This window comes from Theobroma cacao, chromosome 6 (assembly GCF_000208745.1).
Source record: "Theobroma cacao cultivar B97-61/B2 chromosome 6, Criollo_cocoa_genome_V2, whole genome shotgun sequence".
Taxonomy (NCBI): Eukaryota; Viridiplantae; Streptophyta; class Magnoliopsida; order Malvales; family Malvaceae; genus Theobroma; species Theobroma cacao.
The window spans coordinates 15036766-15058622 of record NC_030855.1 but is presented as its reverse complement, the minus strand read 5'-3'; the positions used below and the strand labels follow the sequence as shown (position 1 = coordinate 15058622).

The window sequence follows — 21857 nt, the reverse complement described above, 5'->3', positions numbered from 1 at the left end:
TCATCATTTCCTAACCAATTCACTTGAGATAAAATCAAATCCACCATCCACACTCTACATGGAAGATTCGGCCAATGATGGGTGATGGGAGGAAGTGAATTTTTCTTGTTTGATTTTCATGCTACACATCACTAACTAACTAAAAACACTAGAATATCTTAAAATCTAACCAAAACAACCATCAAAATCTCTCACTAAGTGTTCAGCCAGCAAGAGACCCATCATGAAATCATGTGATTCAACCATGAAAAATAAGAAAAAATTCTTAAGAAAGAGAGATCTCAAGCTTAATTGAAAAATCTTACATTTTTTTCACTTGTTTCCTTGAATTTTCACACTTTTCCCTTGAATTTTTCCACCTAGGGTTTTGTTTTTCCTTTTCTTCCTTTTTTCTTGCTTTGGCCAGCCATAAGAATGAGAAATGGGCTGGTTTTGTGCTAATTTATAAGGAAACTAATAAAGAAATAAAAGCTTGACACTTGTCACCATTCCATTGGTCCATTTTTAAATTCTTAACTATTAAGCTTTTTTTCTCCACCACATAAAATCCTTCAATTATCTATAATAATATTGGGTAAAATTCATGTGCTGGACAAGTGTTGGGTGGTGTAAAATTCCAATTTTGCCCTTGGGGTGGCAAAATGACTATTTTGCCCTTATGCTTGAAAAAATGTCGAAATTAAAATTTTTCACTTCTCAAACTCAAATTATACTCCAAATGATCAATCTTAGTCAAAAATTTCATCCAACACTCACATCTTAACCTCGGGTAGCAAAATGACCATTTTGCCCCTAGGTCATGAAAATTCTAATTTGACTCCAAATCGGTCCTCAAACTCTGAATCACCATTTTAAGTCATTTTGGGGTTTTAAAATTCTCAATTTCATCTTAAAATCTCTATTTGGACTAGTTCAAGGCTTAAATCAACTTAGTTGTACCATTTAGTACATTGTCGTCCTTTAACGATTTTCGAGGTACCCAAATAAGCAAACATGCATTCTTATGTAGGAATGGCATAATAAACATATTGTAGAGCTAGGCTTGATAGAAAAATTCCTTTTATACTTGGAAAAAGTTTATAGTTGTTGGGGATGATTTGGTGGAGAAACTAGACGTCTTTCTTGTCTTTTTCGTGTTTAACGCATATCTTTGGAGTTTGAGAATTGATTCTTCATTATTCAGATATCAATTCTTCATTCATGAGAAGTCAGTTCTTTTTGTTTGAGAATTGGTTCTTGTCTCTCTAAATATCAATTTTTCTTAACTAAGAATCAATTCTTTCCTTTCCAAACATTGGTTCTTTATGCTACTAAAGTTGCAAGAATCAACTTCTTAACAATTGGAATCGATTCTTGAGTTTGCAGAAGCTTGTCTTAGTATTCCATCTTGCAAGAATTAATGTTTTCTTTTCAACAATTGATTCCTCTTGCTTGAACTTGAGATTAAAAGTATTTCCTTTTACAAAACAACTTCAAATACAAGTTCAAATGTTAATCAAGTACGAAAACATAAAAGCACATCAAAATCATTCACGGATCACTCAAGCTATTCAAGGATCACTTTGTGAGACCTCGGCCCCTATAGGCCCGTAACTAGGCTTAGACTCGATGACACGGGTAGGGGTAATTTCGTCATTTCTTTAGTGAGCCTCTAAAAGTGAGCTTTCAAACAATATTAAGGCCTAAGGCATTAATGAGTAGTGAAAATAAGGATAAAATCATGAAAGAAATAAAAATAATGATGAATTTCAAGGTAGGGGCAAAATGGTCATTTTTCATCTCGAGTTGAATTTTTAAGTTTTCATGAACCTGAGTATTTCTAGACTATTATGGAACTTGTCCCAATGTCAAAAGAGTAAAAAGATTGCGCAAAGGATTGGAGGAGAACAAGCCAACATGTTAAAGGTATTTTCGTAATTTAAGAAGAGATTAGATAAGCTTTAACTATAAATATCATTTGTTCCAGTAGCTTCTTCTTTTTCTTCCTCACATCTCACGTTGCTTTCATCCTCCATGCAAGCTTGTTTGGAAATCTTCATAACTTCTCTCAAGCTAGCTCCAATTTTCATGCTTTTGTACACCATTTCATAAAACCTTTTGTGTTCTTTCACTCTCTCACTTTAAAACCCTTGAAGAGTCTTACTTTCATACTTCGTCTCACTAGCTAGGTGTCTTAGAGAGAGAATGAGGGAGCTTCTATAATAGCTTGGAAATTTTTTGAAAGAATTTCAATTACAAAGCTACAAAAGTGAGTAGTGAATTAGACTTGTTTTTAAGTGTTGAGAATGGCTAGTGATTAGACTTGTGAGTGTTTTGTAGTTGAGGTTGTTCATTCATTTTAAGAGTAATTAGGATAGTGAAAATAGATAGCCATTTAATGTAATTGAAAGCTAGTTAGGAGATAGCTTTTAGAATTTATAGTTATGTGAATTGAGTTAATTGTGATGCTAATGTGATGATAGGTTCCAACGAAGCCCCACCGCTCCCTTTGGGCCAATAGAGGAAGTTGGAGTTGAGTAATGATTTAACGAATACCGGTGAGTGAACTTGCATTGAAAAGTTTTGGGTTTTGGGCATATGTGTTTGATTAAATCCATTGAAACATTTTATCCGTTTTACTCTAAAAGATGAATGGGAACAAGTTTTTAATGAAACGTTTTGCGTTGTGGAATGTGATTGTGATGAAGCCATGTGCCCTGTGTTATGTTGATATATATGTCTATCAAATATATATGATATGTATTGATAGTAATATTGTTTTTAATTATAACCAAGCCTGTGCACGATGTGGGGGAGCACATACCGGTGATGATGGGTGCGGGAGTGTGGATGATGATATTGCTTGTGTGTGATGTGGGGGATGCACACGATGACTCCAGCTATGTGCACGATGTGGGGGTTGCACATGAGCTAGATGAGATGGTGGTGGTATTGGTGTTTATNTATAGTATAGTATATATATATATATATATATATATATATGTTTATGCAATAAAAGTTCATGAATATGGTATATGGTTGTAATGCATGTGAAATCTTGCATGTTGAACATTGGAAATTTCTAAGTAAGTTCAAGATGATTTTGTCATTGTAGCAAAATGGTCTTTTCTTGAGGGAATGAAAACTTATTCTTGGTGTCCTGTTTCTTACTACAGTGAAGAACTCTCAGGTTGGAGGATTTACAGTGGCCTGGTTCTCGCTGCAGCGAGAATAAATCTCACTACAGCGAGAAACATTCTGTTTTGATTGCTACCTTGTGTGGTTGCTGCCCTATTTTTCACTTCTTTAGCACCATAGTTGATCATGGACTTCCAAATATAAGGAATTTATTTAATTAAGTTGAAATGAAGGGTTGTAGAGAGAAACCCTCGGCCAGTGGAGAAACCCTTGTCCAGCTGATAATTTGAGCCCAAATTTCGCTACAGTGAGGACCCATTGTTTTACTTGACTCACTTGAATACTATAAAAGTTTTCACTCTTCAAATTCTTTATTGTGTATGAATCCTTCATCATCAAGTAATTAACTGATTAAGGGTTTAATGAGGGTTTTAATAAGAGTTAAAGAAAATTACATTATTTTTTAAAATAAGTGCATTATGATTTCTTAACTTTTCTTTTCAATTGCTTGTTCCCTTCCTTTGTTCACTCATTGGGCTTATACTCACCATTTTGAACTTCATGTTTTCAAATCAAGAGGCTGTCGGTAAATATGTCAAGGTGTCCTCGTAGATTCGTCTCTTTAGTAGGTATCTCAGCATTCAATAGTTGTACTTTCACTTGGGTCTCTCCGTGGGAAGTCGAGTATCCCTTTTGTGGTGTATCGACAAACCCGTTGTAAATTATTGAGATATATGTTTTAGACAACATATGTATATTTTGTTTGGCAATGCCACTATCAGTTGGGAATGTTTAGCATTATTTCAGATTGAAATTATAAAATGTGATCTTAGCAGCTTTTGATGGAAATGATGAACAGGTCATATAGATAAGCTTGCTTGGGCTTAGTGGGCTATGTCCATTGGGCCCATGCGTCGGTCATGGCCCAGAATTTGGGTCGTGACAAGTAATTGATCTAAACTTTCTTGAGGAAATTGGTTTTCCATATCTAGATAATTTCATAAATTTAGGGTGGTATGATTATATTGGCATGAAAATATGTTTATAAGCAACTAGTTAGAGTTTCCTACAACGAAGGAAGTGTAAGATTTAAAGTTGATGGTGAAGATAGTATTAGGATACATGAAGGGGCCTTCAGGACTTATGCGATGGGTAAGATGATTAAGACAATTGATTAGAGATATCTTAGGTCTTCATTGTGCACTTGATGCCATGACATACAATAGTGATGATCTAACTTTATAAGAATTGGAAAGGGAGCCGACTGTTCATAATGCCGATGTTCATAACTCATGCACTAGATTATCTATGATGGACCAAATTCTACACCTCATTGTTAGTTCTACCATCCGACCCATAGGTCGTAAATATTCAACTGTTTCTGATAAGGATTTATGGTTCATGCATCACATTAAGTTGCAAGCCCCTATAGACCTAGCAAATTTTATTTTCGGGGATATGAAAAAGAATGTGACTGAGTTTAGAGCAAGTTTGCATTATGATCAAGTTGTATGCCGAATCCTTGCACACATCGACATTCACACCTCATTGGACTTTTTGGTATCTCACCTTAAGATTAGACATCTTCACTAAAGAACTCTCTTAAGAATGGGGTATGTTGAAGACATTGCTATTGGTACTGAAGTTCACAAAAGGGGACGTCAAGATGATGATGATGAGGATGCCCCTCCATATGCTCCGTCTCCACCTCCACCAGCCAAACCATCATCGCGTGCCATGCCATCCTTTGCTTGCACCCTTCCTATCAATATTTTGTCCCTTTAGGTATAAATTAATCAAAGGTACAAATACCTTGCCATAGACTCCAAACAAAACTGTGGGAAATGGTTGAAAACAAAGTGAACGGGACATTAGAAATTCTTTTGTCTTGTCGTTCCTTGTGCAAAGAAAAATGGTTTTTCATTCACTTTATTTTTTGTGTGTTCAGCTCCACAATTTTGTGTGGATTATGAGTTTATGAAACTCATCTCTGCTAGCACATCGTCAAGGCATAGCACTCCCAATCCTTAAAAAAGGATTTTCTCATTTATTGGTGTGGATCACCATTAGACGCTGCACAAAGATTCCTTAGACAGCTTTGGTTTGCAACAATCGGGCTGAGGTGGTTGAGCTTTTTGAAGGTTGATTTGGTGGTTTAACAAAGGATTCATCAACCTTTGTTATTCAGGTAAACTTGATATGATCATATACTTTTATTTGTAATTTAATTCTGTACTCAATTTGGCATGAAAGAGATCTTAGGAAAGTGAGGCGTAATTTCATTTTTAAATTTATTTCTGCTGTGCTTTATTTGTATTTGATGCATGATCAGCCCTCACCCAAAAGTGGTATCAGAGCCCCTTTCATGTCATTTGAGTGCTTGTTCATGTTCAATGGATGCTTAATTAACAAATAGTTATTTTGTATTTTGATTTGGTGCCATTATGATATGTTTAGGCAATGTGTTGTCACCTAGCTGATCTAGGAGTTGTATAGAGATACAATTGGTAAGCTCAGTTACCTACCTAATCTAGCTATCATGGTTTGTTGAGTACGCTCAAGGCCATGACTATATGGATGGGATCCTAGTCCACTAAAAGAATCCTAGTAGAGATCTCTCGAGGTGATATGGAGGGTTATCATCTTGTAGAAAATAGTGGGAGAGCTATTTAAAATTTTAAAACTTTGTTTTAAATAGTTTATGCATGATGTTTACTTATTACTTTATGTTATCTATTTAGGCATAATTTATATACATGGCTAATAATCTGTCACTGCAGAGCATATTGGATGCAAATAAACTCACTGGCCCAAACTTCCTCGATTGGTTTCGAAACCTTGAGATTGTCTTGAAACAGGAGAAGAAATCCTATGTCCTTGACACTCCTATTCCACCAGTCCCTGTTGCTGATACTAGTGCTGAGGATAAGGAAGCATATCAACGTCATAAGGATGATGATGATCAGGCAACATACATGATGCTAGCCAGTATGACCCTTAAGCTCTAAAAGCAGTATGAACATATGGATGTCCAATCCATGATTATTCACCTTAGAGAACTGTTCGATAAAGAAAGGTCCATTAAGAGTTATGAGATCTCTAAAAAACTATTCCAATGTAAGATGGCAGATGGCAGTTCTGTTAGACCCCATGTGCTGAAGATGATTGAACTCATCGAGAAACTTGGACAATTGGGATTAGCAATGGATCATGAGCAAAGTATAGACTTAGTTCTACAATCTCTTCTTGACAGCGTTTGTTAGTTCGTGTTGAACTTCCATATGAATTGATTAGAAGCCACTCTTCTCGAACTTTTGAATATGCTGGACATAGTAGAGAGGTCCATAAGGAAAGATAAGGGATCATTGCTTCTTGTTTTTTCTTCCAATGCTCATACGAAGCAACAGAAGAAGAAAGCCCTAAAAGAGAAGAAGGTAAAATCTCAAAATGAAAAGTCACTGAAGCCTATGGGAGGTGTCAAAAAGGACAAAGAAAAGGATATCTACTATCATTGTGGCAAACTTGGACATTAGAGGAGGAACTGAAAAGAGTACCTAGCTACTGTGAGCAAGAAAAAGAAGCTTATTAAAGTTTTTGATTCGGGTACCATTTACTAAATAATTCTACTTTATATATTAAAGGTATATGATACCTCAAAGTTGGTTCTCATATGTTTGACATATTGTAAGGACCCAAGATAAAGATAAGTAGGATCTTGGCTGAGGACGTGACCACATGGATGGACTACCTAAAGCATTAAATGTTACATTGGATGGTTACACTCCTATTTTTCTCGGCATGTTAGATAATTTATTTGGATGTTTTTGAAACATTAATTATGTGATTGCCATGGGAATGGCTGGTGAAACATTTGTCTTTAGCATTTGGATGTGGAAGCTTATATGTTTCAGGTTTGAATAATTCTTTGGAATAATTATGTCATATTTAATTATCCATGCTTCATGTTTATCCTTGCAATGATATTTGATCAATTATGAATTATGTTTAATTGATCAAAAGGTTGAATAGTGATTTATATAAAATGGAACTTTCTTAAGAGCGAAACATAGAGATGAATGTTCAAGAAAGAAAGCAACTTCATATTGCAATATGCTTTGGTCCCATATCTCTCCAACATAAAAGACCATTATGATATTCCAAACCAATATGATTCCAAGCATATATTGAGATGTATATACATAATGGAATATTTAAAAGAGTTTGAATATTATTCTCATAAAGGATCTTGGATTTAGTGGGAGCCCAATGACAATAGAAAAGTTTAAAGGGGCCAAATGGCATAACATAGAGTGACATATGCATATGATGCATACAACGTAGTCTAGTTGGAATGGTCCCAAGGAGCAAAAGGGATTATACGTGTATATAAATAAATTCATATGCATCTTATTATAAAGGGCTTAAATAGGAAGATATTTAGATCGTTCATTCATGGAACTAATGAAGGGTTCTAAACATTGTTAATGTAACAATGGAACCATAATAATAGAACTTGGGTCTCATTGGATCTAGATGTACTAATATGACATAATGTGAGGCATAAACATTTCGAAGATAGATAAAACAATTAACCACATTGAAGGGCACAAGCGAGTCTATATGGAGACACGATTGCTAGATGGATTTGAATCCACATACGATGAGGTAGCAATTGGCTTTGTGCCAGTGGGAGATGTTAGGATGAGCCCTGCAACCAATTGGGATTGGTTAAGACTTGATTCCAATCATGCAACAACATCATTCATGTTGAATGATTAAAAGTTGTCTTTATCAATAAGACATCAATTATAAAAGTTATAAGTCTAATTGGATGAAGTCCATGATATTAATATGCCTTGCAAGGGAACTATAATGGGTTGTAGTTATGAGATCTTTATACATCACAACGTAATCTCAAAATGTTCTTGGTCAATGTATCAATGAGAGTGGACATCAATGATACTTAGAAACTGGTACATTCTATGTTCCTTACTTGAGAAGTAAGCAACCGATCTCATAGGTTGAAGTATAGAGATATTTGGAACTAGAATGTAAGTGCTTGCCTAGGAGAGCAAGTTCACTGAACATGACCCACGATTAGAAGTGCATTTGGTATTTCACTCAAGTGTCTATGCAATACTTCTCATGTGTTAGCTGTGTAAATACTCCTTAGACTTGAGACATCAAGTTGTCTTATGTGTGGAGTGCTATGCTTTGATTTCATCCATATGGGTGTTTAACCAAGGATGCCAAAACAGGATGCTTTTGGGTTTAGCATGAAGCATATGAAGGCAAATGAGTGGTCAAGATAGGAATCATCACCTTAAGTGATGTAGGGGACATATCCTAACAGTTCTTGGTTGATATTAGCTTATTGAAGTCCTTGGCCAATGCAACTTGAAGATTATGAAAGGAGTTTTATAAGTCTTTATAAAGCTAATGATCAAACTTTAAAAATGAATATGGAGATCAATAAGAGTAAATACTGCACCATGCTTTTATCATCTCTAGGGTATATGATGAGGGAATGAATTACACTAAAAGGTTGATCACTGAAAGGTTGAGTCAAACCACCTTAACTCTTCTAACATTTGGGTAGCCATGATGGATTGCTAGATCCCAATCTTGATCTATGAACTCTAGGTAATTAACTTGATTAATGATAAATTTAAAGTAGTTTAAATTTATCTAATTATAAGTTTAACTTAAGAATTATATGTTGAGTTTATTGCCAACATGTTAGAAGCCTAATGGTCACACACCTAAAATAAATGTTGAAAATAAAATGGGAAAGGTGATTAAGTTGGACTTAATCAAATTAGAAGTTATGAGCTTCTCAAGCACTTGATTAAAATGTTTAATTAAGTTGTGCCTAATTAATTAAATTGTTTAATTAAAGCATTGGGCTTAATTAATTAAATTGTTTAATTAAGTTCTTAGGCCTAATTAATTAAATTAAACAATTAAGTTATTGGGCCTAATTAATTAAATTTGTTTAATTAAGTCATTGGGCCTAATTGATTAGAATTGTTTAAGTAAATTGTTGGGCTTAATTAATTAAATTGTTTAATTAAGTTATTAGGCTTAATTGATTAAATTAAACAACTATGTTAATTGGGCTTCTTAAGGACTTAATTAAATTATTTATTCAAATTATTGGATTAATTGACAATTACAAAATAGTTTTGTAATTAGGGTTTAAAATGAATCCAAGGTATAAATACCTTGCTATATCCTCCAAACAAAAGTGTCGAAAACGGTTGAAAAAAAAGTGAACGGCACATTAGAAATTCTTTTGTCTTGCCATTCCTTATGTGAAGAAAAATAGTTTTTCATTCACTTCCTTTTTTGTGTGTTCAGCCCCATAATTTTGTGTGGATTATGAGTTTATGAAACTCATCTTTGCTAGCACATTGTCAATGCATAGCATTCCCAATCCTTAAAGAAAGATTTTCTCATTTATTTGTGTGGATCACCATTAGAGGCTACACAAGGATTCATTAGACAGCTTTGGTTTGCAATAACCGGGCTGAGGTGGTTGAGCTTTTTGAAGGCTGATTTGGTGGTTTAACAAAGGATTCATCAACTTTTGTTATTCAAGTAAACTTGATATGATCATATACTTTTATTTTAATTTAATTATATACTCAATTTTGCATGAAAGAGATCCTAAGAAGGTGAGGCATAATTTAATTTTTAAATTTATTTTTGTTGCGTTTTATTTGTATTTGATGCATGATTAGCCCTTACCGAGTAGAGGATGCTTGCAATGCTTTACTGGCTATTATGAGGTTTAAAGTTAATAACAATGCTCGCCGCTTAGATCTCATTTAGAACACTATTGAAGAGAAATTTGATGTTGTTAACCATGCCATGACCTTCCACTTTAATGATGTTGATTAGCGCATTCAGCAGATGCGACAACATCAAGAATCCATGGAAGCTGATATTGTATAATTCCTTCCTAAAGGAGCATTTTAGTCCATTGGATGGCTTTCACATTGTTGTCATGCATGCATCTTATGTTTATTTTTATATGAATGTACGGTTGATTATTTCCCCTCTTGAATTCCATGTTATGCTAAATTTTCATTATATATACATGGCATAATTTACTTGAGTGTCTATTGCTTGAATGATCCATGTTTCTTATCACTTGACTGACTTAGTTCTACTAAAGCTTATTACACTGCTCGTAATGCTTGTAACACCCCAGATTTTGACATGGCCTATTTATGCTAAGGGCTAAGTTATTAAAGAGTAAATTGAACAGCGATATGTATGCTTGTGGAGCATGTATATGAATTATTATATGTAGAGAGAATGATCTTGAAATTTGTTGTATATTTGGAGACTTCTTTGATTATATGTGGATGTGTTAAGTGTAGAGAACATGCCTTTTGATATTGAAGAAAAAATTTTATTAACATATTTGAGGAATCCAAAGGTTTGATGCTCAATTGGAGTTTTGATCTCATGTTTGTGATTTGAGTCATATATGAATGGTTTGAGGTTCTAGAAGAGATTTATAATGGGTTTGTGGAATCCAAAGGAACTATTTTTACAAATTTGGAATAAAGAAGTTGATCCTAGTGCATAGAAGGTCGATCTTGTAAAGTGAAAAATAGGGGAAGTCATGCATACTAGTCTAGGAACGACTATAGGCCCTCTATAGTCGATCATAGGAACGAAAATTGGGAGAAATGTAAAACCTTCTACCCCATGATCGACTATAGACCCTCCATAGTTGATCTTATGGAAGACAATTGAGTAAAAAATGAACATTCTAGTCCAAGATAGACTATAGACCCTCCATAGTCGATCTTGTAAAGGGGAAATGGGTGAATCACAAAACTTTTTGGCCCAAGATCGACTACAGACCCTCCACAGTCGATCCTAGGCTACCCAGTCAGCCTAAAATGGGCTTAAAAGCCCTAAAACCAAAACTTTCTTCCATTTTCTCTTAACTTATCATTCTTCCACCGTTTTCTCTCAAATTTCATACCCTTCAAAACTTTCAAACTCTAACAACAAATCTTGGATTCTAGCTACCAAAGGTAAGGATTTTCACTCTCAAAAGCTTGATTTTCATGGTTTTGTTTTCTCTCTGTACCTATTTGAAGCCTAAGCCACAAATGAATTCTTGGGGCTATATAGAGTGAATCTGGAGCTAAGGATTGTGCAATCCAACCTTTAAGGTATGGGTTTAGCTTATTATTGAAGGATTTGAGCTCATATGTTGGATTGCTAAGGATTTAGTTAATTTTAGAAAAGCTAAGATTTAATTAGTTTTATGATGTTTTGATGTGTTTAAGGGAATATTGAGCAATTTGGGCATATTTATAAGCGAAAAGATGATTAGAGGCTAAGATCAAAGCTTGGTTGAGGAGCCCTTCCAATTTGCCACTATGAATGGGTTAATTTAAATGCATGTGATGCATGACGCATGGAAAATGCACTGCACTGGTACTAGGTTTTGTATGTAGGTCTAAATGAGCATGCCTAGGCTAGATAACAAACAATTTATTTGTAAGTATGGATATATATATATATATATATGTATGTATGTATATATATTTATGTGAATGGTATACGTTGAGATTGTGTGCCTTATGCAAGCCACATAAATAACCTGTGTGGTCCAAGCCTAGACAAGGATGTCTAAAGGCTATGATGAATCCCTAAGAGTAGATTACCCTAAGTGAATGATATGATAAAATGATTTGATCAAATGATGCTTTGGAGAAATAAAAGGTACATAAAACCTTAAACGAGCTTATAGATGATTAAAGCTCGATAAATATGATTTGTGATATGTTGTGGATATATGGAAAGATGAAGACATGATGGCCTCATTGTGGATTTACGCTCCGTTCGAGGGATGAATTCTAAACATTGATCTGACTTATGGATAAGTGGAGTTCCATCCCCCTATGACTATATGTGTGCTTGCAAGGATGGCGGCAAGTAAGGATGGTGGTATTAATCCCGCTTATGATTCCTGCATATAGTGGTTTGATGCCACTTGTTTAAGATTACTGTGGGTGATGCCGATCATCAAGGGATTTCTTTGATTGATGATGTGATTTCTCCTCTAATTGCTTTGGAGCTGTGCATGATTTGTTCTCTTCTCGTTGCTTTAGTACGTCTGTGATTTATTTTTTTGTTAGTTGTTTCAACGTTATGCATGAATTGTTCTCCACCAGTTGCTTTGGCACGCGCATGATTTGTTCTATTCCAATGGCTTTGCCATATGCATGATTTGTTTCTTCACTAATTAGCCACCGAACATGATTTGACTATGTTTAAGGGAGGACCACTCGATGACTTGACTTGATCTGTGTATGATATGCGATGGCCTTGGGAAAGCTTAAATATGTTTGATTTGAAAATGACATAATACTCCAATGAATAGAGTGTTCCGTTGAGAATGATATGGTTGACTTTGAATGGCTTTGATGATAAGCCTAATGATTGAGTGATGATATTTGGAGACATTGGGGATAATGGTATGCCTCTATATTTAAAGATGTCTGTTAGAATATGTGAATGCACCGATAGTGCAATATTTATTATGTGATTTTATATATATGTATGATCTTGTTATCTACATCACTCACTGAATGCTAGAGTACTCACCCATTAGTGTACCATGTGCAGATAAATAGACCATAAAACCGTGTGGCAAAAGTTATCCAGTGATGAACTGGTTTTGGCATCTAGTAGATTCCCATCCGTTATGTCAATCACGAGCTTCCGCTTTACACTTAATTATTCTGTGTGGAGGCAAACTGTGCCATATGAACTTGTTATGTACGAACCCTCCTTAACTGGTCAATGTATGGCCTTATGGATATTTGGATGAATTTATGTGCTAGGGATAATGTTTTATGTTTGAACTTAAATTTTGTTTACATATATTTGGCTATGAACTCATTTGGCTATTTGTTATATGATTTTAAATTCTAAGGCTTACTCAAGTCTCGTGGGCTTTGCTTGTTGGGCTTATGCGCCCGTCATGAACCCCCGGTTTAGGATCGTAACAATGCTTATATCATTGATGATTTTTCTAACCATTGTCCTTTGAGTTTTAAAGTTGTTTGCACTCACACTTTGATACCATTTTGATATAACAAAAAGGGGGAGAATGTTTTTGAGCACATTTGCAATGCTCTAGTCCTCAAGTTACATTTGAAAATTTTTCAGAAAACTTTTTGTTGCAATGCTCTAGAACTTATCTTTCGAAATTAATGCATAGTTGAAGGGAAGAAATTCCATTTTCATATCATTTCAAACCTTTTCTCATTTGGGCTTATGTGATTTCAAATAAGGGCTGGTAAAATAATAGAATTAAAGGGGGTTTTCAAATGTAAATTATGCTTAGGATTTTGTCATATGAAAAAGAGGGAGATTGTTAGCTTTGAAAATGACTTATGTTCTAATTTGACAAAATTACATTGATTGAAGTTTGATTACAAGCATTTGAAGTGATTTGGTCTATTGTTTTAATCCCTTAAGGTCTTAAAAAATGTTTGACAAGTCTTTTACACTTATAAAAGCCAAAAATCTTTCAAATATTGCATTTTGAGTTAGAAAAAACAAAAAGCAAACATGTCACTAGTCCAAGATCAACTATAACTCTTTCAAACTCATCTTACATGCACAAATGAAGAGAGAATAAGGAGAAGCCTCGAGTTTGGGATCGACTTTAGACCTTAAAACTCAATCTTAAGGCAAAAAGCTAAGAAAAAGTGAAAAAAACTTAGAGGATCAACTTTGAAAAGACTCATGCTCGATCTTAGAAGGAAGGAAAGAAGCCGAAGATCCTCTAGAAGCTTAAAGGATCAACCTTCACATTACCATACTCAATCCTAAAGCAAAAAAAGAAGAATTGATGCAAGCCTTGGGTTAAGAATAAACCATTAATTTAAAAACTTGATCCTCAAGGCACAAATTCAAAGAAATTCAAAATCAGGATCGACTTGACTTCCCTTCTTCATACTCGATGCTAGAGACATAGAAATAGTGCATTTAATGTTCCTAATGGTTATTTTTGGCTCCAACTTGTCTCTAACAGCTCTAATTCCTTAAGAGCATATAAAAGACAACTTCCCACTTATCTTGAAGGAAATGAAGACTTTGAAAATCATTCCAACTCTTGAGAAAAGCTTTAACTTCACTTATTTCTCTCTTACACCTTTTTTAAGTCTTCCTTCAAAACATCGAAAGCTATTCATTGATTATCTTGAGCTGATATTATGATATTCATTTTACCCATTCTCTTTCAAGCTTAAACTTTAGCTTATTAGCTTTTAAGAGGGATTTAATGCTACTTTCTCATTGTAAACACTATTGTAAAAGTTCTACCATAGCCTTGAAAGTTAGTGTGGGTTGTGTTTGCTCCCATAAAAAGGCATTGTGAGGGTTATGCTTGCTTTTGCTCTCATAAAATGGCTATTAGCCTTGAGTTATATCATATTTTGATTTGACAAAAATTATAGATACTATGATTTTAATGTAAAGCATTAGACATTGTCTTAATCATGTTTTTAATCCTCTAAAGTCACACAATTGTTTAAAAAGCCATTCAAGATTAGAAAACATCATAAAAACTTTCAAACAGTGAATCTTTAATTAAGTAAATATAGAGCAAACATGCATTGAATTAATATTTCATTATAGAAAAAAGGGAAGGAAGAAAGAGCTGAAGAAAGATGCCAAGAAGTCAAGAAATCTTGAAGACACAGGGCAAGATTCGACCTTAGAGAAGCTTAAGTCGATCTAATGGCAGAATGGTTGAAGAACAAATGAAGAATTGTGAAACAGAGAAGACATAGTCGACCTTATAAGAGGCATAGTCAACGTTGAGGTAGATTGCAAAGCACAAGTCAACTTTTGGACAACCATAGTTGACCTTGAGAAAGCTATAATAGACCTTAAGATAGAACATTCAAGAAATTAAAAGATTTAAAAAGCCATAGTCGACCTTGAAGGCACTATAGTTGACTACACCCGAGCAAACTTCAAAATCACGAACTTTCAAAAGAGGATCAACTATCAGACTTCAAGATTTGAGTATAGAAGCCCTCTTTCATGACTTTTAAAGAACATAGTTGACCCTAGAAGTGTTGTAGTCGACCTTCAAGCTTCATATACGACCAAATTTAATCCAAACTTATGTCTAATAGCTTCAAACACTCTTATGACTATAAAAGGCAACCTTTGAGTCATTTTGAAGTAAGAGAAGACCAACGCTGCATTTGAAAACCCTAAAAAGACCCTCAAGCTTATCTTTTCCCTCTGGCCTTCATCTTATTCTTCCAACAACCATTCAAAAGCTAAAGAAGCTCACTCACTCACTTGAAAATCCTTGAGTTGAAATTCTTAAGATTATTACTTCTCTTTGTAGACAAAGCTTAAATGTAAAACATTGACCTTCATAGACGCGTAACTCGAGGTGAAACTTATGTTTAAAGGTTTAATTTGAGCTAATGATGCTAGTTTTATATTATTTATAATTATTTTATGTTGTTATAGAAGTAGGATCAAAAATAATTTTAATTGGTGAAGAAAGGTCCATAATGAACAGTAGCCCTATTTGCATATGTTTCGGATTTTTAAGTATATCTCCGACTACAGAAGTTCAAATAACATGATTTTTAGACCATTAGAAAGATAAGATGCAGGGCTACAACTTTGATGTTTACTACTTTGCCCAGTTTAGATGGGAAGGTGGTAAAAATCTTTATCAATGTAAAAGGACTGCGTTAGAAGAATTGAAATTGGCAGAATGTTTGAGCGTGCGGCGTTGGAAATTGAGAGCTGCGACCCTCATCATAAATTCTACAAATAACAATATTTTTGGGTTTGAAGCTAGGACTTTTGGGGGCTATTTAAGGGACCTCTTTCAGAGGATTTTGGACCTTTCCCTAGTGTCAAAAGAGTAAAAAATTTCACAAGAACAAGAGGAAGACAAGTGGCATTGCTAAGGGCATTATTGTAATTTCATGAACAATTGGATAAGTTTTAACTATAAATATCTTCATTCTCCAGCACCTTCCTCAAATTTCCACCACTTCATCTTCTTTTTCCTCCCATCCCATATTTCTTCACCTTCCATGGGAGTACTCTTCAAGCTTCCATAACTCTCTCAAGTTAGCTTTCATTTTCATGCTTTTGTGCATTTTTTTTATAGAACCTCTTATGCTCTTTCACTCTTTCACCTTAAAACCTTTGAAATTTCTTAGATCAATACTTTCTCTCACTAATTAGGGTTTTAGAGAGAGAAAGAAATACCTTCTATAATAGTTTGGGAATTCTTGAGAAGATATTCAATTTGCAAATCTAGCAAGGCGAGCATTGAACTTGAGTTGATATTTTAGTTGTTAAGAATGATTAATAATTAGATTTATGAGTGTTGTGTAGTTGAGGTAGTTTATTCATTTTGGTTCGATTATAATAGTGCAAATAAATAGCCACTTGATGGTAGTTGGAAGCTAGTTAGGAATAATTAGTGGAACATGATTTAGGAGATAGCTTTAAAATTATGGTTATGTGATTGAGTTGATTGTGATGCTAATGTGTGATAGGCTCCACCGAAACCCCACATCACCATTCGAGGCATTAGTGGAAGTTAGAGCTGCTTTAAGAATCAACAAAGACCCCTGATTTAACTTGCATTTCAAAACTGTTTTCGGATATGTAAAAAAAAAAAAAAGTGCTTGGGAACAAGCCCTTATGAAATGTTTTTATGTTGTGAAATGGAAAGTGTGATGAATTCGTGTGTTTCAGTGTAATGTTGATATATATATATATATATGTATAGTACATTGGTAGATAATATTGTGTAATGGATATAATCGTGTGTGTGCACGATGTGGGGGGATGCACATACCGATAATGATGGTGGTGAGCTAGGCGGATGATGATATTGCCCATGTGCATTATGTGGGGGGATGTACACGATGGCATTAGATGTGCACGATGTGGGGGGATGCACATGATGACTCCAGCTATGTGCACGATGTGGGGGGATGGACATGAGCTGGGGAGGCGGTGGATGTATATATACACATATATGTTTGCATATGTTCACATGTATTAATGCAATAAAGATTTTATGAATAACATGTGTGACTATAATGTATGTGGAATCTTGCTTGCTGAACCTTGAGCATTTTTTTTGTAATCCAAATTGATTTGGATTGTAGTGAAATGATTTATTTGGGATGAAAGGAAGTCTTTCTTGTTGCTCTATTTCTCGCTGCAGCGAGAATGAAACTTTCTGTTCCGCTTATCATTTGGCTAGTTTTTGCCATATTTTCCACTTTTCCAATTTCATGTTGGATATGAATTCTCTATCGTCGCATGATTTATCAACCAAGGGTTCAATTGAGGGTTTTAATAAGGACTTAAGCTAAAGTGCATCATTTTCAAATAAATGCATTATGATTTCAAACTTTTCCTTATTATATTGCTTGTTCCCTTCATATGTTCACTCACTAGGTTTATACTCATCGTTTTCAACTTCATGTTTTCAGATCAAGAGGCAGCTGATAACTAGGTCGAGGTGTCTTCGTATATTCGACCCTTGGTAGGTGTCTCGGCATTAAGTAGCTATACATTCGTCTGAGTCTCTCCACTGAAAATCGAGTCTTCTTTTTTATATGTATAGATAAACCTGATGTAAATTGTTAAGACATATATTTTAAACAATGTATGTATATTTGGATTGGTATGCCACTAAGAGTCGGAAATGGTTAGCATTATTTTGGTTAGAAATTACGAAATGTGACTTTAGTAACTTTGATGGAATAATGAACAAGATAATATAGATAGGCTTGCTTGGGCTTAATGGACTACATCCATTGGGTCCATACACCGGTCATGGCTTGAAAATCGGGTCGTGACATTAAACCTTTAACACCTAACCTTTGTAAAGGTATTCTTTCTATATTTTGTACTCATTTTCTAAAGGTTCTAACTTAACCTTGAAAAGCTATTTGTGGGGTGGTTGAGCCTGCTAAAAACCATTGTTGAAGTTCCCGCTTACTCTAGTGCAAAAGCATTGTGAGGGTTTAATGCTTGATCCCATATAAAGCACATTTCCTTGAGTGGATTTAAAATTCCTTGGTTTCCAAGGGAGTGAATGTAGGCATTAGAGAAAGTCGAATCACTATAAAATCCTTATGTCTTGATTCACTTTTATTTGTGATTTATTGATGCATATTTCTTTAAGAAAAATCACACACTTAGTTTTTGACACAAGAAGAAATTTTTAATTGCAAAAAATTTGATTTTTACGCTTGGTCATGAAAAGATTTTTTCTTAAATATCAATTTACCCCCCTCTTAGTGTATATAGCTTTGAGCTTATACTTGTCACATCCCATTTTGTGGCGGGATATAAATGGCGCATGGACCCAAACGAATATAGCCTACTAGGCCAAACAAGCCTCATTTTATTTATTGCTTAAACATTCATAATCATGTGAGAAAGTATACATTTAATCATCATATACATATATTGCAATCACATGCATGCAATCACAGGCAACATTACACAGTTATGGAACTTCTCAACATAAACAAAGTAAGTGCAATCATCTCATATATCATCAGAGTGCCATAATCTCATGCACAACATCATATAAACATTTATTAACACCTTTAAGTGTCCATGTAGGCTCTTGAACTAGTTTTGCACATTTATCCCTAACATTCATAAAGTAAAGTGCTAAGTGTTGGCTACATCATCATAATCATGTACAATATCCATAAACATAAACATAATATAAGACTAACTTGTCACGACCCAAATTTCGAGCCATGACCGGCGCATAGGCCCAATGGACATAGCCCATTAAGCCCAAGCAAGCCTATTTACATGATCTGTTCATTACTCCATCAAAATTACTAAAGTCATATTTCATAACTTTGAATCAAAATAATACTAAACATTACCAACTCATAGTGGCATATTGATCAAGTATATATATATATATATATATATATATATACATTGTTATAACATGTATCTTAATAATTTACATCAGGGTTGTCCATACATCTCAAAAAGAAGACTTGATTTCCAGCGGAGTAACCATAGCAAAGGTGCAGCTACTGAATGCCATTGATACCTACCAAAAGATGGATACAAGTCTACGAAGACACCTCGTCCTAGTTACCGGCTGCCTCTTGATCTGAAAACATGAAGTTGAAAATGGTGAGTATAAACCCAGTGAGTGAACAAGAAAGAGAACAAGCAAACATTACGGAATGCTTAACAAAATCATGATGCATTCATTTTTTCATAACAATGCAATTTGTTTTAGTTCTTATTAAAACCCCTCATGTAAACCCCACATGAGTAAATCACTTTATGAAAAGGTCCATGCTCAACAAAGGATTTGGAGAGTGAAAACTTTAATAGCATTTATGCGAATCAAGTCAAAGCTACAGCGAGAATGCCTTTATGCTGCAGCAACACTTGACTCAAATTATCAACTAGTCGAGGGTTTCTTAACTGGTCGAGGGTTTTTCACCAAACTTCCTCATTTTAAACTTAATTCATTTATTCCTTAATGTTGGAAGTCCATGCTCAATTATGGTATCAAAGAATTGGAAAATAGGGTAGAAATCGAACCAAATGAGGAGCAAAACTGAAAGTTTTTCATTGTAGCGAGATTCAATCTCGCTGCAGCAAAATTTTTGGTCATAAATTAGAAAGTTTCTCGCTGCAGCAAGAAGTTACAGTAACATTCTCGCAACAGCAAGAATGCCTTCTCGCTGTAACAAGATTTTTGGCCAGCCTTACCCCTCCAACCCGAGAGTTTCTCACTACAGCGAGAAACTGGGCACCAGCAAAAATTCCCCATTTCCCTCAAGAAAAGGCCACCCTGTTACATGACCAACACAACATGAAACTCATATAATTTCCCAAAGTTTAACCTGTCAAATTTCACATGCATTTCAACCATTTTCATATTCATTAACTTTCTATAACACACATATCTATACATGTATATATATATATATATATTCATCATCGTGCCCTCTCGCATCGTCATCAGCTCATGTGCACTCCCCACTAGCACATGGTTGGGTCATCATCTGCTTATGTGCACTCCCACTTACACATAACCGGGTCATCATCGACTTATGTACACTCCTACTCGCACATAGCCGGGTCCACATCAACATATAAAGAAGCACCCAATGCATATCATTCATATTATCATATTGTGATAACACATAAACCATTGTATAGCACATTTTCACAATATAAAAGCACTTCACCAAAGGCTTGTTCCCAAGGTACATTTTCAAAGGAAAACTGGATAAAATCTTTCAAATGTTTGTACAGTTACATTCACATTCCCAAAACAAGTTTTGAAATGCAAGTCCACTCACCGGTATGTTGTTGGGCCTTTAATCGACTTTAACTTCCCTAATGGTCCAAATGGGGCGATAGAGCTTCGTTGGAACCTACCATTACATTAGCATCACCATTATGTCAATTCACATACTTATAGATTCTAAAAGTTATTTCTTGGCTAGCTTCCAATTGCCATTTAAATGGCTATCTATATTCACTACCTTAACCACTCTAAAATGAATAAACATCCTACTATAAAACATTCACAAGCCTAATCATTAGCCACTCTCAACATTTAAAATCAACTTTAATTTATTGCTCACCTTGATAGCCTTGAAAATTTGAAATTCTTTCCAATAGTTTTCCAAGCTATTATAGGGGCTTTCTTTCTCTTTCTCTTTCTCTCTCTAAACACCTAACTAGTGAGAGAAAGTATGGAAGCGAGATTTTTTCAATGGTTTTAAAGTGAGAGAATGGAAGAGCACAAGGTTTTATGGAAATAGTACACCAAAAGCATGAAATTTAGAGTTATTTGAAGAAGGTTGTGGAGCTTTCTTATTAAGCTTTCATGGAGGTTGGGAAGCAACGTGAAAGAGAAGAAGAAGAAGAAGAAGAAGAAAAGTTGCTGGAGAATGTAAAAGCTGCTGAAAGAAAGAGATATTTATAGCCCAAGCTTATCCACTCCACTAAATTACTAAAATATTTCTTATCAAATTCACGTAGTTGGCTCGCTATGCACCTTATCTCGTTTCTACTAAGGAGATGAAGATTCAGAGGTTTGTGGATGGGCTAGTAGAGCCGTTGTTTAAGGCTGTGGCATCCCAAGATTTCAATACCTACTCTGCAGTGGTAGATTGTGCTCAACGGATTGAGATGAGGACCAATGAGAGTAGAGCCACGAGGGATAGAGAAAAAAAGGCTAAGATAGAGGGTTATCAAGGCTATAGATATTTTAGCAGTGGGATGTCATCTTCTAGCCGTCAGGGTCCATAAAGAGACTCACAATTAACCCAATAGGGGAGTGAGACGCTTGGTGCTAGTACTGGGGCGCGACAGAGAACCTTCAGTGCTGAAAGGCAGCAAGATTCTAAACAGGGTAGTCAAGTTATCCACCCTTGTAATACTTGTGGGGGATGGCATAGAGGAAGATGCCTCCATGCTACGGGATTTTGTTTCTTATGCGGTCAGCCTAGACATATTAGGAGGAATTGCCCAATGGCTCGTCAATCGCAAGGTTCTACTCGTGGTTCCACCTGGCTAGCTTCATCTGCTCCTTCAGTCGTCGCCTCGTCTGATCGAGATGCTAGCGGATCCAAAGGTAGAGGTGCTGGTACTTCGTCTCAAGGTAGGCCTTCTAGGTCTAA

At 35.1% G+C, this 21857-nt stretch overlaps 1 protein-coding gene across 1 annotated transcript; it reads left to right on the top strand.

The window, feature by feature from the left end:
• Nucleotides 5874-21486, top strand: LOC108662436. Its single transcript, XM_018122804.1, has 3 exons — nucleotides 5874-6105; nucleotides 6247-6371; nucleotides 21217-21486. Exons 1-3 carry the CDS (start codon nucleotides 5874-5876, stop codon nucleotides 21484-21486), a joined length of 627 nt encoding a protein of 208 aa, XP_017978293.1.

What these genes read in the sequence shown, in the direction of transcription:
- LOC108662436 (XM_018122804.1), top strand. Translation starts at nt 5,874, where the DNA reads ATGGCTAATAATCTGTCACTGCAGAGCATATTGGATGCAAATAAACTC. An exon ending in AACATACATGATGCTAGCCA is followed by an intron (nt 6,106 to 6,246) that starts GTATGACCCTTA and finishes GTAAGATGGCAG; the next exon opens with ATGGCAGTTCTGTTAGACCC. An exon ending in TACAATCTCTTCTTGACAGC is followed by an intron (nt 6,372 to 21,216) that starts GTTTGTTAGTTC and finishes AAATTCACGTAG; the next exon opens with TTGGCTCGCTATGCACCTTA.